This window comes from Arvicanthis niloticus, chromosome 6 (assembly GCF_011762505.2).
Source record: "Arvicanthis niloticus isolate mArvNil1 chromosome 6, mArvNil1.pat.X, whole genome shotgun sequence".
NCBI classification, from domain to species: Eukaryota; Metazoa; Chordata; class Mammalia; order Rodentia; family Muridae; genus Arvicanthis; species Arvicanthis niloticus.
In genome coordinates, this window is record NC_047663.1 from 12207452 (window position 1) to 12223133 (window position 15682).

At 37.9% G+C, this 15682-nt stretch overlaps 1 protein-coding gene across 3 annotated transcripts in view; it reads left to right on the forward strand.

Annotated features, from left to right (window-relative positions):
- Positions 1–15682, forward strand: part of Abca6 (ATP binding cassette subfamily A member 6) — a 60766-nt gene that overhangs the window by 19282 nt on the left and 25802 nt on the right. For all 3 annotated transcript variants that reach the window (XM_076935538.1, XM_034507292.2, XM_076935539.1), the window contains 12 exons: positions 1258–1368; positions 1720–1895; positions 2103–2222; positions 2441–2579; positions 3140–3230; positions 4299–4438; positions 7017–7133; positions 8582–8765; positions 9162–9328; positions 11612–11745; positions 12995–13132; positions 14425–14532. In XM_076935538.1, the coding sequence (XP_076791653.1) occupies positions 1258–1368; positions 1720–1895; positions 2103–2222; positions 2441–2579; positions 3140–3230; positions 4299–4438; positions 7017–7133; positions 8582–8765; positions 9162–9328; positions 11612–11745; positions 12995–13132; positions 14425–14532 (1625 nt within the window). The remainder of the gene's footprint in view (positions 1–1257; positions 1369–1719; positions 1896–2102; positions 2223–2440; positions 2580–3139; positions 3231–4298; positions 4439–7016; positions 7134–8581; positions 8766–9161; positions 9329–11611; positions 11746–12994; positions 13133–14424; positions 14533–15682) is intronic.

Consider the following 15682-nt stretch of genomic DNA (forward strand, 5'->3'; position numbering starts at 1 on the left):
GGGATGACATTTAGTTCATTTCTAAGTCTTCACTGCCCTAAAAATACTATAGTGAACCTTTGTCTCCATGAAGATCACTGTCTCCTGAAGATGGGTTTATCAGAGCAGAGTCACTGAAAAGATCCATTAAGGATTCCTGATTCATATTTTAAATCACTTACCTCCACAATCATAAAACCCCATACTTATAAGCTAAACACAATTAAAACGACAACAGTGACAGACATTTAATTTTAAAACACTTAGTGTGTATTGGGAACTATGCTAAGAGCTTTAGGTGCAATTTTTCATATTTAATTTTATGAAAGTCTTATTACTTTCTCTTATACTTCACTGATGAGAAAACCAACTTTTATACTTAATTATTGCTGTGATAAGTGAGAGTAGCCAATGCCACCTTTCTCTTGCTCTTGCAAATGTTATGTATTATTATTTTGTTGTATTTAATTTATCTCATAGTTAATTAATTAGTGTGTGTCTGCACATGTGCATGATGTATTCGTGGAGGGGGTGCATGAAGCACAGTGTTTATCTGGCGGTGAGAGGATAACTTTCTGGAGCTGGTTTTCTCTTCCACTTTTGTCTGTGTTCTGGAGATAAAACTCAGATTGTCAAGATTCCTCAGCTAGAATCCCTACCCAACTGATCCATCTCACTGGCCCACCCCATGTGTTTTTTATTTAAAAGCCACAAATATTTCAGGTTAGGTTAGCCAGGGCTACACAGCTACACTTTGATCCAAAACAAAACCAAAACAGAACACAAATATAAAAGTTGCCAATGTACATTTTTAGTTGTGTAACATTGTAGTTTTGTTTTGTTTGACACAATGTCTCTCTATGTAGCCCTGGATGTCTTGGGATCTCTGTGTAGACCAGGTTGGTCTCAAACTCATAGAGATTTTTCTGTCTTCTCTGCCTCCTAAACACTGGGACTAAAGGCATGTTCCACCACACCCAGCACAAACTTGTTTTTAAGTGATTTGCCTTTAATTTGAAAGGTAATTTGTTAATCTTTATTTTATAAATATTTTGGTCCATTTCAGATTTCTGCTAGATCTCTGTATCCTAAATGAACACCACGTTGTTGTGTGTATTTTACTGATGTCCATGTGTCAGTAGCACTGTTTAAGTTAGCATGATTCTTCAATGCGTTCTGTAAAGCATTGCTAAATTCATCATGAAATTCAGTTGTCTTGTTCTGCGGGTAGGACTAGTACTCTGTTATCGATAATGTTAATATCTTATATTAAAACAGGCGTGTTCTTTGATATTTATGAGAGTCAAATCACAGCAATTCTGGGCCACAGTGGAGCGGGCAAATCTTCATTACTCAACATCCTCAGTGGATTATGTGTTCCAACTGCAGGTAAGCAGAAAGCAATACCTTACAGACAAGGTATCTGCTAAGAGAATGAGGGTAGATATATGCCTGCCATTTAAAATTCTATGGCTCGATGATTATTTAAAGTTGTGTCCTTAGAACTGTAGGATTTTGAATGGATTTCCCACTTCCCAGATTTCACAGGAACCTCTTGTATCCCACTGTGTGTGATCTCAGGGGAAACGTGCTACTTAGTACATATGCCAAGAATAGTACTTGTTAGTAAAGTTGTAATTTTAAAGGTTTATGAGTGTATGCCACCATTTTGTTGAACGAGATCTCCAAATATAAATGAAATGAAATGTCACCTTGAAATATTTTAATTTCTCCTTTTAGGGTCAGTCACAGTCTACAATAAAGATCTCTCTGAAATGCAAGACTTGAAGGAAATCAGAAAGATGATTGGTGTTTGTCCCCAACATAATGTTCAATTTGATGCACTCACTGTGAAGGAAAATCTCACCCTCTTTGCTAAAATAAAAGGGATTCTTCCACAGGACGTAGAGCAAGAGGTAGACGGTGTGGTTACCTTATCTCAGCTCCCAGTCGTTAACCGTGTTCAATCATGACCACAGAATCCTCTCAGCCATTTATCCACCTTCTTATGAATGGTCTTTAGGCAAAGAAATCCAATAAAAAGATACCTTCTTCAATGGGCAGTTAATTTTGTAAAAATAAAGATCCTTTTGTGTTTTGGGCTTTGTCTATTTCTTGTACAGGTGCAACAAATCACATTGGAATTAGACATGCAGAATATTCGGGATGATCTTGCCGAACATTTAAGTGAAGGACAGAAGAGAAAGCTCACCTTTGGGATTGCCACTCTAGGAGATCCTCGAGTAAGTAAGATTAGGCACAGGAAGAATGGAGGCTATAAGATTCTCAGTAAGAGTCGTGCTAAAAGTCTGGCAGAGCCTTTAGCTATTATAGTGTATCATGCAAGAACCTGTTCTGCTCACTTCTATAAAGATATACTACAGTTACTTCTACTTATTGTTTTCCACGCTATTCTGTGGACACGAAGGGGTCATATATTGAATATCCTTATCCTTTGTAGATTTTGCTCTTAGACGAACCTACTGTAGGACTCGATCCCTTTTCGAGGCAGCGGATATGGGGTTTCCTGAAGGAACGCAGGGCAGACCGCGTGATCCTCTTCAGCACTCAGTTCACGGATGAGGCGGACATCCTTGCCGGTAACTGATAACTTTACTTCAATGTCATGATGAAAACTTCGGGGAATTTATGTGTGACCTTTATACTTAGCGCTAAGAGCCCTGTTCTTGTTACCTCAACTCCAAAGAGTTCTAGAGGATACTGGAACCCACTCGTCTCCTGGAGTTTCAAATTGGCTCTACACGTGTTGGGTTGTGGCCAGTAGAGAAAAAGCTGTGGCTGTTTTCAGATCATTTCTGTGTTTGCTTAAACTCCCAAATCTTTGAGCTATGTTTCCACGAAAACTAGCTGCCTGTTCCTTACTATCTAGACAAAGAATCGAATCCTATGTAACCTGAAGTGTTACCCATTTTCCCTTTTAAGAAGTGTGGGAGGAAACTTAAAAAAGATTAGCATAATTGGAAGCTCCAATTACAAAAGTTTTAAGATGTTGTTTCAAAATTTAAACCGTCCAGGAGGCTCGGTCATGTCATGCCTCAGAGAGTGTGGCTTTGGAATTCTGAGCTTTCATTTTTTTTCTCTTCGCTAGAGAGGAAAGAAGTATTGCTAATGTTCTTTCGTATGTGCTTTGTTTTCTCAGACAGGAAAGTGATCATCTCCAACGGGACTCTCAAGTGCACAGGGTCTTCTGTCTTTCTGAAGAGAAAATGGGGTCTTGGATATCACTTAAGGTAAAGAGTTTTTGAGAAAAGACAAAATAAATATGCATATATATATATATATTTAAAAATCTGTTCTTTTTTTACTCCTATCTGTGTGCCATGCACAACAGTGCTGGAGGAGGTCAGAGCATTGGGTCCCCTGGAGATGGAGTTTTAGGCAGTTGTGAACCACTAGATTTTGGTACTGGGAATGAAACTATGGTCCTTTGAAAGAGTCTTAAGTGCTTCTAACCACTGCGGCATCTTTCCAGCCCAATACGTATGCTTTAATAGTGGTACACCAGAGCTGCACATTTCTGAGAGAGAATAGGTCTCAAGCCTTATGTCTGACCAAATGGATTGAGAACTGTTTAGTGAACACTTTGTCTATTTTCCTGGCTCCTTGTAATCTGTACCAATATTAACTATAGCAAAAGGTCTACATTATTAACCAAAGCTCTGTGTTCACCATGAGGATGCTTTGCCATTGCCTAGGTTGTCTGTGCAGCCTAAACCTTGACCTCTTCCTTCTTCATCTTCCTCATTAAATCTTAGTAAAATCTGCAGTTTTTTCATTCTGTCTCAAGAATCCAAGGCAGTGCTTTTAGTAACCAGTATTAGTGGGGACTGAATACGGTTCCAGAGAGTTGTGACAACTGTGTCTAACAGAAACTGAGTGTAGGCTACAACAATTCTTTAAATCTCCACCAAAAAGCAAAACAACAATGTTTTGATAATACACTAATTTCTCCATTCACTGCCAGGTGCACTGATTCCTTTCCCTTGGAAACCCCTTTTGCATAATGCCACCCGCTCTGTTTCCTCATCTTTATACTCTGTGTATCACATTATCTGCAATGCGTATGCATTTGAAAGACAGCTGTGTTCGTTTCTGTACCACCAACGCCACTCTGAGTGTGTGTGTGTGTGTGTGTGTTTAGTTGTTTTGAATTTGTACATATTCTGTGTATAGAAGATTTTTTTCAAGCTGCTGGATTATTTTTTATTGTTACTCATCTTGCTTGTTTCATAAAGCTAAGGGATGTAGTGTTCGAACAAAACGTGATTGCTTGTCATGATTTTGTTTTGAAATCCTAGTTTGTTTATGAACGAAACATGTGACCCGGAGCAGTTATCATCCCTCATCCATCACCACATCCCCGATGCTAAATTAAAAGCAAAAGCCAAAGAAAAGCTTGTGTACGTTTTGCCACTGGACAGGACAAGCAAGTTCCCAGGTAACGTGTATGACTCTGATGGAAAAAAAAAACTTAGAGAAAAACATTGAATTTTGTCATCCCCCCTGTTATTTAATAGACCTACATTTTTTGTCTTAGTCTTTTAGTATTCAACAAAAGTTAGGATGAAGATTTGAGTGCACTGGAGTTATTTGGCCATTGATCAGTAGGAGCACCAGTGAGGAGGAGCCATAAACGAGGACAGAGAGAAACCTAGGGAAGCTTGCATTCTCGAGCAGGGTTCCACGGTGGGCAATAGAAGTGTAGCACCATTGGCGGAGAATGGGAGTCAATGTCCTCACTGCTACGCCAGTGGAGAGGTGTGGAGAAGCTACTCACGCATTTCCCTCATCTGTCATTAGTTATGGGACATACCCAGGAATATTAACTCTTCTTCCTTTTGGCCTGCTCTGAAAATTAATTTATCATGCTTCTTAGGTCAGAAAAAAAAAATCTTGTCAGGTGGACGTTTAGTCAGCAGATTCACTGTGTCTGGTGGGGATAAAAAAGATGCAGATGTGACAGGAAGACCTTCGGCACCGGTATTTTTGTGTTTTCATCTTATCGTCCATGCATTTATGTTTCAAAGGAAAACTAGTTTATTTATGTAGCATAGCCTTCCAGCCTGCTGGGTAGCAGCTACGAGCTATTGTTTTGTTTTTGTTTTTTTTTAAATAAGTAACCCAAAAAAGCACAAACTGTGTGTACAATGTAAACTATGTAAAATACTGTCTTCATGCTCCCCTTGGTGTGTGTGTGTGTCTGTGTGTGTGTGTAAATTAAATGCAGGGCTTCATGCATGCTAGCCAGGCACACTAGTGCTGGTGTTTATGGAGAGTAGGGTCTAAGGACACAACATCAAATGCAGTCCAAAGAGAAGGCAATGAGTTTGTCTGAAGGAGAACAAAAGAGTGACCAGAGTGTAGGTAGGAATGAATAAAGTCGTAGGGTAGATGAATAAATAGCTCATGGAGCTGAAAAGGTTTTAAATATTTGGTTGTTGACATTGATTTTCATTCTAAGCACATTGAGAAACCACTAAGAGAGATTGATTAGGAGGGAGATCATGTATGACCTGTACTTCCATTCTGGGCATAAAGAAGATCACTCCAGATACAGGGGAACAAGAGCAGACCACAAGAGACTAGCTTTGGAGATAACTTAGAGGCCCAGAAAGGCTTCTGTTCTGCCCCGGCACTGGTAAGGGTGGGCCTGAGTAGGTGTCTTCAAAACATACTCTGTGATAAAGTTGCAAGGTCTGTCTTAAGGGATGCACACAGCATGACTTTTAGAATTTGGCTTCAATTAGTGAGTAGAAGGCAGTGGTATTTATCATAAATTAGTGCCTAGAATAGTTGCCTCATAGTGAGAAGAAAGTATCAGTGACCCGTTTTAGAATTTAACCTGGCATGGCCTCTATTCACAGGACTCTGGAAGTCAGGGGGAAAAGTGAAGCATGAATCTGAGGAACGCGGGTATGCATTAGGAACTGGATTTGTAGTTGGGTGGAGCAAGAAAATTATCTAGAACTGAAACTCTGAGAGAAATCAAAAGAGAAGTCATGAAGGATGTAGGAACCGAAAGTTGTACCTGTAGTTAGATGGAAAGAAATGAGACAAGACTCGTAAACTCTTCCTCACTCTCTCCAGCTGTATCCAAGTAATTTGCTTTGTTAAAGGCCAAAAGAAAAGAAGGAAATGAAGAATGGGAGAGGAAGTAACAACGCAAAAAAGAAGCCAATTTAATGAAGTTAGAAAGGGCATGTGGCAGAGACTGCAGAGACACAGGGAACCAGGAAAGTTGAAGGGAGGAGTGACACTGAATAAGCAAATACGTTGTATGCATATATAATGGTTTTCAAAGAATAAATGCAAACATTATATTTACAAATAATAAAAGACTTGCGCACTGAAATGAAAATACGAAGTTCTTGGTGACCTAGAAGAGAGCAGCTTCTGTGTAGGAAAATGAACAGCATATGCTGTTGAGCTGTTTGCAAGATGTGACAGATTAACGTGGACAAGTTTTGGGAGACAAACACATGTGCAAAGAGGGATGGGAGGAAGCTGCTAGCTGCCTTTGTTTGGTGGACACCATAGCATTCTGTCTGACCTGGCAGGTATAGAAGAAAGGTATGATGGGAGAGAGAGGAGATCACTTTGGGAAGTCCTTGGAGGATAAAGTTCGGAACATAAGTAAAAGGCAGGGTAGCCTTGGGAGGAGCAGTTGCAAGTATTATACACATACACAAAGAAGTCTAGATGTAGGCAAAGGCTTACGTGGGTTGTTATATGGCTGGAAGAAGACTATGGTCTTTGCGACTGTTCATATTTCCTCAGAGAAGTCTGTAGGAAAATGGGAATCCACGAACATAAGATAGAGCAAGACATCTTGAAGATGAAGTTTGGCATCATAATTTCTGAGAAAGTATTTTTTTTTCCTTTAAATTACGATTATATTGCAAAGACACGAGATTTCTGAACAACATTAAGTATCATATTTAAGACAAATGTTAATTTACTAGACTTAGAATATTTGTGCCATTTTGAAAGTTTATATATTCTTTCTGTCGGCTTAGAGTTCTTCAGTGATCTTGATAAATATTCTGGCCAGGGCTTGATGAATTATGAAGTTTCCATGTCAACTCTGAATGAAGTCTTTGTGAACCTGGAAGGAGAACCAAGTACCACACGGGGTAAAACTATCTTCACACTTCACAACATCAATGAATTAAAAGGCTATGTATCAATTTAGCTTTTGTGGCTCTTGAAGGAGTGTGACCACTGTAACTGTGGCTTCATTGTTAGACACAGGCTGTTGTGGTTCCTGACCTCATCGGTACAGCTAGCTAGAGGTCCACTCTTAGTGTTGATAAATGACTCTTAGGAAAACTAATTACTTAGTATTATAGCAGTTCTATCTCCTGATGGGCACCGTTTCTTGGGTTCTTTGAGGCATTTAATGTTCTTAATCAGAGGTATGGGGTCTGACCATTTAACTTCTTATAAAGATTGTTTCTTGCTTGTTAAGAGAGAAGACCTATGTGGAGAGAATTCTTACCAACTTCTTTGTAGTTGAATGGGATACAATAACTGTCATTTTGGAAGCTTTCCCACTTACAGATAGTTTGCTCAATGTAGACAAACACTGGGATATACCCACATCTCACGACTGTAATATATATATACCCACATCATCTCACGACTGTAATATATATATATATATATATATATATATATATCTCCACATCTTATGACTGTAATATATATACCCACATATCATGACTGTAATATATATATATATATATATCTCCACATCTTATGACTGTAATATATATATACCCACATCTCATGACTGTAATATATATATATATATATATATATATATATATATATATATATATCTCCACATCTTATGACTGTAATATATATACCCACATCTTATGACTGTAATATATATACCCACATCTCATGACTGTAATATATATACCCACATATCATGACTGTAATAGTTTAAATGCGTTCGGCACCATTTTACAGATGAGGGATCCAGAGTTAAGAGCAGTTAGATGATTATTTGGAAGCCATTCTGCTTATAGCTCTGGGCTCCGTAGCTACGTTAACTATTTTCAGAGCTGATGGTCTTTGCCTTTCAAGCCCAGTTATTGATATTTTAGTATTGAGTATTTAAGCCTTGACAACTGCCGATCCCACTGAAGAGGATTATCTTGCTTGGAACCGTACTACAATTAAACATTTGCCTTTACAAAGACCGAGCAATCCGAATTACCCCTTTTCTGAATTCTGCTGCTGGTGTATATATTTAGCAGATATTCCCAGGGAGTATACAGACTTTTGATATTGTGCTGTTTCGTACCGTGTTTGCAATAAAACTCAAGACATTTCTACTAATTTTACAATTTTCATCATATTGCAAATTATAAAATATAACTATATATAAAATGAAGATACTAAAGGTGGCGACTTTCCATAAGCTTAACGGGGTATCAAAATGCTATTTAAATAATTACTTTGGAGAGAAGTATAAAAATAAGATCAGACATAATGATAATTTAAGTTTTTTTTATGAAGGAAAGTTTACTATGCCTTAGGATATTCATAATATGTATGTGTGTTCATACAGACTTTGAGAAAAGAGAAACAGAAACAGACTCAGGAAGTTTAAATGAAATGGAGGTGGTTTACTCTTCTCTCTCTCAAGTACAGAAGACAGTGGGCGCTATGAGCCGCTGGAGAATGCAGGTCTGTGCCGTAGCAAAGCTTCGCATCTTAAAACTAAAACGAGAGAGAAAAGCATTTTTGATCATGTGAGTATCAGAGTTCATCATTTTTTTAAGATAAAAATTCTTTCAAGGTTTCAAACTACAAGCGCATTTAAAAATAAAGCACGCCACCTAGTATTTCTGCTACACAAGACATAAATCCAGTCATGGTTTTACTGACAGAGGGATTGATTGCCTGCATATTAATTCTTGATTGGCCTTATGAATACATGCTGTTTGATTTCCATAACCAGATTAAATGCCATTTATTTAACAATGGATTTTTAGTACCGTGACATGTTGAGATACTACTTTTCCAATGTCAGCATTTAACATTATGGTTGCTATAAAGTAGAATAAATATCTAACAAATAGTTGTGGAATAGATTACTGAAGAGCAAACGCCATAGAGCCCTGTGGTAACTTTTCTTTGTTGTTTAGTCTACTGTTTCTTGGAATTGCACTGCTCCCACTGATTATGGAAATCATGGCTAATGCTTGGATAGAGGAAAAAAACGACTGGGAATTTACAACAGACTTGTATTTCCTGTCTCCCGGACAACTCCCCCAGGGTCTGCGAACCAGCCTTTTGGTCATCAATAACACAGGTGAACAGAGATCAGCGTTTTAATACAGGAATAAAGCTTTAACTGTTACGTGGTACAGGAGGGAGGAGGAGAATTTGGCAGAAGAAAAATGTGAATTTATAGAAAGTGATTTGTGAGGAACCGTGTACAGGTTCCCCGATTTCGGGGAGGACAAGGCTGATGGAAACATGGGACAAGGGCCTTGTCACTGTTCAGCCTGGCCTCCATTTTTTATACCTGACAGCCATCACTGAATGAGAGAAAGAGAGAGAGAGTGAGAGAGAGAGAGAGAGAGAGAGAGAGAGAAACAGAGACAGAGACAGAGAGCTACATCTTAGCTGAAGACTCTTTAGATCTCTTTTCTACCACTAGTTACCATGTGTCATGCGATCATGTGTGTAATACATATTAATTGACAAGCAAAGACTGCATGTCTATCCTTCATGCTCTTGGACGAAGTTCAGCAAGATTCAGGAAAACTCAAAGAATTGGGCTGTCGCTCCACAATTGCTTAATGAACTTGAAAGAAAAGCTATGTTTCTTTCAAAGATGTTAGAACATTCAGAGTAGTAGTACCCTTTATGTCAAGGCAGGTTGATATCCAAGGAGGTCTCTCCTTTTCTGAGGAGAAAGGGAGGAAGAGTGGATGGGGGTGGGGGTGAGAGGGGCAGTGGGGAGGAGAGGAGGAAGGTGAAGCTGTGATCAGGATGTAAAGTAAAAAAATAAGTTAGTCAATTAATAAACCAACACACACGTGCACACACACACACACACGTACACACACACACACACACACACACACACACACACACCATTCAGAGTAGCAGTAACTTTCTTGAATTTCTTACTGATTCCAGTTTCATACGTGTTTTTGATTCAATGTTATAGAGAGTCTTTTTTTCATTATTTTTTTTTTTCTACTTCAGGTTTGGAAATCAGAATTTCTTCTTTCCTTAAAGCTAAAAGTGTACATTATTTGCTAACATTTAGAATTGCCCTTGGCCATCCAACTGTGGCCATTCCAGAGGGCACACCCCACTCAGTATGAGGATAATACCCTTGTATTCACTCATCCTCACTCCCACCCCCACCCCCCATTCTGTCAAGAATTTGGGGGATTTATTCTGTCATATTTCTCCTCCTCTAAGTTTGATATGATTATTATTAACAGCATGTTCATCTTTTCATATGAAAACGCTTGTTTGGTTTATGTGACTGTGGGTCACCATTACTTGTAGCCTATTGTGGAATGCAGTTGTGACGCCTGACTGCCCCAGGGTAGATGTAAAAGATTGTTTTCTATGTGTGTCCCATCGCATCTTGGAAAAGACCCAGATTTGTCTGAAGTTTGGTACTATTTTTCCAATTCTTAGAACTTTATGTATTTCTAGTATAAACTCTCACTTCAAAAGCCAGAATAAAAAAGGGCTCCTTTGTGGTCCATTCTGCTTTTCCTTGATGATTGTTGTTTAAGATTACGCCAACTCTTGGCTTGCTTCTCTTCTTAGACACCGTCATTTATAAATGAGGGATGTTCTTAGAGATGACTGAAGCAGCTGTCTTTGTGTGGAACCTGGAGGGTCCCTGGCTGCTCATTTTCTCCAGCTTTAGCTGGGTAATAACACCCTTGATTGTGGCCCAGAGCAGGATAACTCAGTTACCCACTTGAGGTTCGATGTTGTAGAAACTGGTTGACTGTTGCATCTTTTTCTCCTGTGTGCACCAGGCAGTGAGTTGTTTTTTCTCAATTTCATTTCTGTCTCATGTAATTTAATTTCACACATTTTCTTATTTTAGAATACAGAAGAATTTTTGACTTGATGGTGGCATCCTTTTTTTATTTCCCAAGAAAATTACATTATGCAATATGTATGCAAATGTGGAAAACATGAATTACATCTACATTTTTAATATTTATTTATTTGTTAAGAATACAAAGAAGAGGAAAATGCTGTCAGGCTGGACAATCTGTAGTGTTTCTCATATTAATTTTTCAGAAATTATCAATTTATACACGTTTAAAAGGAAAAGTTATAAAATAGAATTAGAATTATCTTGTTTGAAGCATCACATACTAACTTACCTTAGGTGGAATTATGATGACAATCCATCATAATGTAAGATTTACTGAGTAGAAGACAGGTGAGTGGCTGCTTCACCGCTTTTAGGCCAATAGTAGTATTATGTTATTCGTGAAGCACGCTCATGGTATCCTAGGACTGTTAAAATGTTAACTTTATAGGGCTCATGAATTTTTTTTTTTACTTGCTTTCATATTGTCCTTTGTTATCAAAATCACACTAGAATCAAATATTGAAGATTTTGTACAGTCGCTGAGGCATCAAAACATAGTTTTGGAAGTAGATGACTTTGAAAACAGAAATGGTACTGAAAGCATTTCCTACAATGGAGCCATTATAGTTTCTGGAAGACAGAAGGTATGGTTTCCTCTTGGGCTTTACTTTTTCGACTACATAGACTCAAAACACAATATCAAAGGTCTACACTTTAATTGTCTTAAAACTATAGAAAAGTAATACATAGTAACTCAACTTAGCAAAACATATGCTTTCACCTTGAATAAACATTTTGGTGAAACATTTTCTATCTTTGTTTTAAACTAAGTACTTTTGCATTAAAAGGGAATGGGTGAATTGCTTTAACTTAATAACTTATGAAGCCATAATCATTAATTTATGTAATCATGAATTTAAGTACTCTAACTCAAGTAGTGATGTCTTGTATATTGAAAAAATACATTAGACACTGTAATATCCACATGAAATCTAAAATGAAAAACTATTCCCCATGCATTTCAAATTGAGTATAAACCGTCAAAGAATCTATCATGGAACACACCTGTTGCAAATTCATCCTAATTTTATGACAGACTTGTGTCTTATTTGCATTTCAGTAAAAGTAAGAAACAAAATTAACCAAAAGTATGCCTTTCTTTCCTGTTACAAGTAAAACAAAACAATACTAGAAGCCTCAAAAGGTGCCTCCTTTAGTATATTGTAAAATTTAAAATATATTTTAAAATATGTAATATTTAATATATTGTAAAAAATGCCATTATTTTGATGTCAACTTTGGGAAACTCCTTTTTTGACAGCTGCTTGGTGTATCTTGTATATTTACTACACAAACTATTGGTAGCATTCATATTAAAACAATACTGACTTTTTGTAATGTCTATATGCATGTTTTCATAAACATTAAGTATTAATATTATCTTCAAAATTGTGAAGGTTCTGTGGCAATGTAACCATGAAAATCTCTAGTATTCCATGTTTATTTCCTATCTGCTTACTCACAATAAATTGACAGTATTTATGGGCGTCTTTTAAACTCTACAAACTGAAATTTCCTCCTCATCAAAATAGAGACGAAGTGATACAAAATTGATTACATTAGTAAAATTTAGTATTAAATAGATTTTGGCTCTGTCCTATTCACTGTATAAGGACTTAATATAGAGTCTCACTCAAACCATGTGCGAACCCGTTTAGACTCCTCTTTCATAGATGAGAAGAAAGAGGTTCAGAAAAGCTAGTTAACTTGAAAATCAACACAAAGCTAGAATTGGACTATTAGAAGTGTGTGTGTGTGTGTGTGTGTGTGTGTGCAGTTCCTTTATTTTTCAAAGATTTGATCTTACTTGTTTTTGTTGTTGTTGTTTTTAAGGATTACAGATTTTCAGCTGTGTGTAATACCAAGAGGCTACACTGCTTTCCTATACTAATGAATGTCGTCAGCAATGGAATCCTTCATATGTTCAATCATTCCCAGTACATTAGAATTGAGGAAGATATATTTTCAACAGTAAGTATTACATCCGCTGATCTCGAACAATTAAAAACATGACAGCTTACGTTACTCATATTTGATTGTTGACCGTAAGGATGATTACTATGTTCTGTGTTGTTGTGTGTTGTCTGACTTTTGCCTTCAACCACTTGGCTTGTTTGCATGGCAGTAGAGATAGACACAAGCTACAATTTCACAGTCCTGGCTTTAGGAAGTTTCTAGAAGGATAGGATTGGTGAGAGTTAGAAGAACAGAGAAAATGCCATCATGCTTTAGATGGCTACTTCCTTTTTTTGTCAACCCATTCCAGAAATGACAGTGACTTCCCATTTCTGTGCTTTGAAAGAAACTTCAATTTATTTTTGACAATTTTATATACATATAGAACACACCGTGACTGTATTCACTTTAATTACCCTCTCTTACTCCTTTTCCACCTCTGTCAACTCTCCTTCTTCTTCCCAAGTGGACTCAGCATCCCCTCCAGTATGTGGATGCTTTGCAGGAAGCTGCAGCTACCTTATGCTTGTGATTGCAGTGGCCTGGGACAGCCTGGAGACAGGATTTCCTAGTGCTCCTCTGCCTCCTCTGACTGTCAAAGTCTTTCCACCCTGTCTTCTATGTCTGTTCCTTTGGCTTTGGATGGGATGACATAGGTGTCTTCTGTAGGTTTGAGTATTCAGTAACCACTTATTCCCAGTCAGCACTGTAACCAGCTGTGAGTCTCTGCAGCAACTGTCACCCTCTGCTACACAAAAAGGAAAACAAGATCAGCGTTAGTCTCTGGGACTAAACATAACGCTTGGGAGGCATTATGGTTCCATGTCTATCTGGTAATTACCTTCTTGCTTACTGTTTCTAGGGACTTGACTATTTTACATACTTCATGTAACGGAAACACACGGCATTTGTACCCTTTGCCTGGTGTGTTTCACTTCGTACTGTATATTCCAAGCCGATCTATCTTGAAGCATTTGATGGGATTTTTTTTTTTCCTTTTAAAGTTGAGCAGTGCTTGTTATGCATATATGTATGTACGTAGTTCTGTTTCTTCACACACCTACTAATGGCATTTGAGTCATTTCTGCCCCTTGGTAATTGTTATGATACTATTAAAATGGGTGTCTAAGATATCTCTTTAAAAGCCCTCTGCTTGTTCTTTTGGATATATACTCTAAAGCAGGTCCTAAAATATCCTCGGGTTCTTTTGTATTTTGAGTTGAAGTCTCATGATAAATGAGAAGTATAGTTTTCTAGATGATAGATGATACTTTGATTTTCCACTAAAATTCCTTTTGTGTTTGCAGGACATCGTGATAGTTTGGTTTGGGATACTGGAAGCTTTCCTGTTCGTACTGTTTGTTGTCTGCAGCCTCGCGCCACATATCGCCATGAGCAGCGTCAGTGATTATAAAGTAAGAAAGTGTGGGTAGGGGATCCTAATAATTTCAACAATTGTATTTTTTTTAAAGAAAACCTTTCTATTGGTTCTTTGTGAATTTCACACCACACACCTCAATCCTGCACATCCTTCCCCTTCCCTCTTACCCACCCCTGACCCTTGCCACCTCCCTCCCAACAGAGGAAAAAAAAAACCACTGTAGAAGCCGTAGTGTGTATGTCACTGTGTTTCCCAGAATACTCCCCTTTTGTCCACACTTCGTTGCAAATGTTCATTGCAATGTTTTGTTGGTCTGGTTTCTGCTACTCTATCATTGCTGGAGCCTCACTGGGGCTCCTGTTGTTGGCCTGTGTCACGGAGATCCTGTAGTTTTGGATCTGTAAAACTGACCCCTTCACATACTCCAGTAGTTCATCAAAGGGGTAGATGTTGGGGTGAACCAGTTCGAAGTCTTGAATCTGGGCCTAAGAGATATCAGAGAGGGTCAAACCTCTGGATCTCATGTGCTCACACCGGGCTCACCAGCAACCACTGAAAAAATGGCCTTCATTTACACAGTGGAGTTTGGAATTGTTTCCAGAACCTCAGAAAGCTTATTTTTAAAATGTGAAAAAGGTTCTTACTTCAAAGTTAGGTAGAACGTATGAGGATTTTCAGATTGTCATATTATTCTAAATCTTCAGAGAAGAATATCATGTACCTTTTGGATGAATTGTTTCCTAGCTGCGAGGAAAACAATCACTGAGGTGGACATGGAAGATCAAATTTCAGACTTAGACTCCCTTTTCACTCTGGAAATTACAATTTTATGTTCTCTTTGTGTTTGTTTGTATCTTTCATCGAAACAAATCATATAAGATTTATATAAGCCTGCTGTCATCATCCTGAGCCACTAACCTTCACAGAAAAAGGAAATTTTATTTTATCTGCCAGGTTAACAATAACCTTAATTAGTACTAGTACTACTTTAACTTGTAAGGCTTTCCTCTCTCTCTCTCTTTTTTTAAAAGATTTATTTATTTATTTTATGTATACGAGTACACTGTTGCTGTCTTCAGACACACCAGAAGAGGGCATCAGATCTCATTGCAGTTGGTTGTGAGCCACCATGTGGTTGCTGGGAATTGAACTCAGGACCTCTGGAAGAGCAGCCAGTGCTCTTA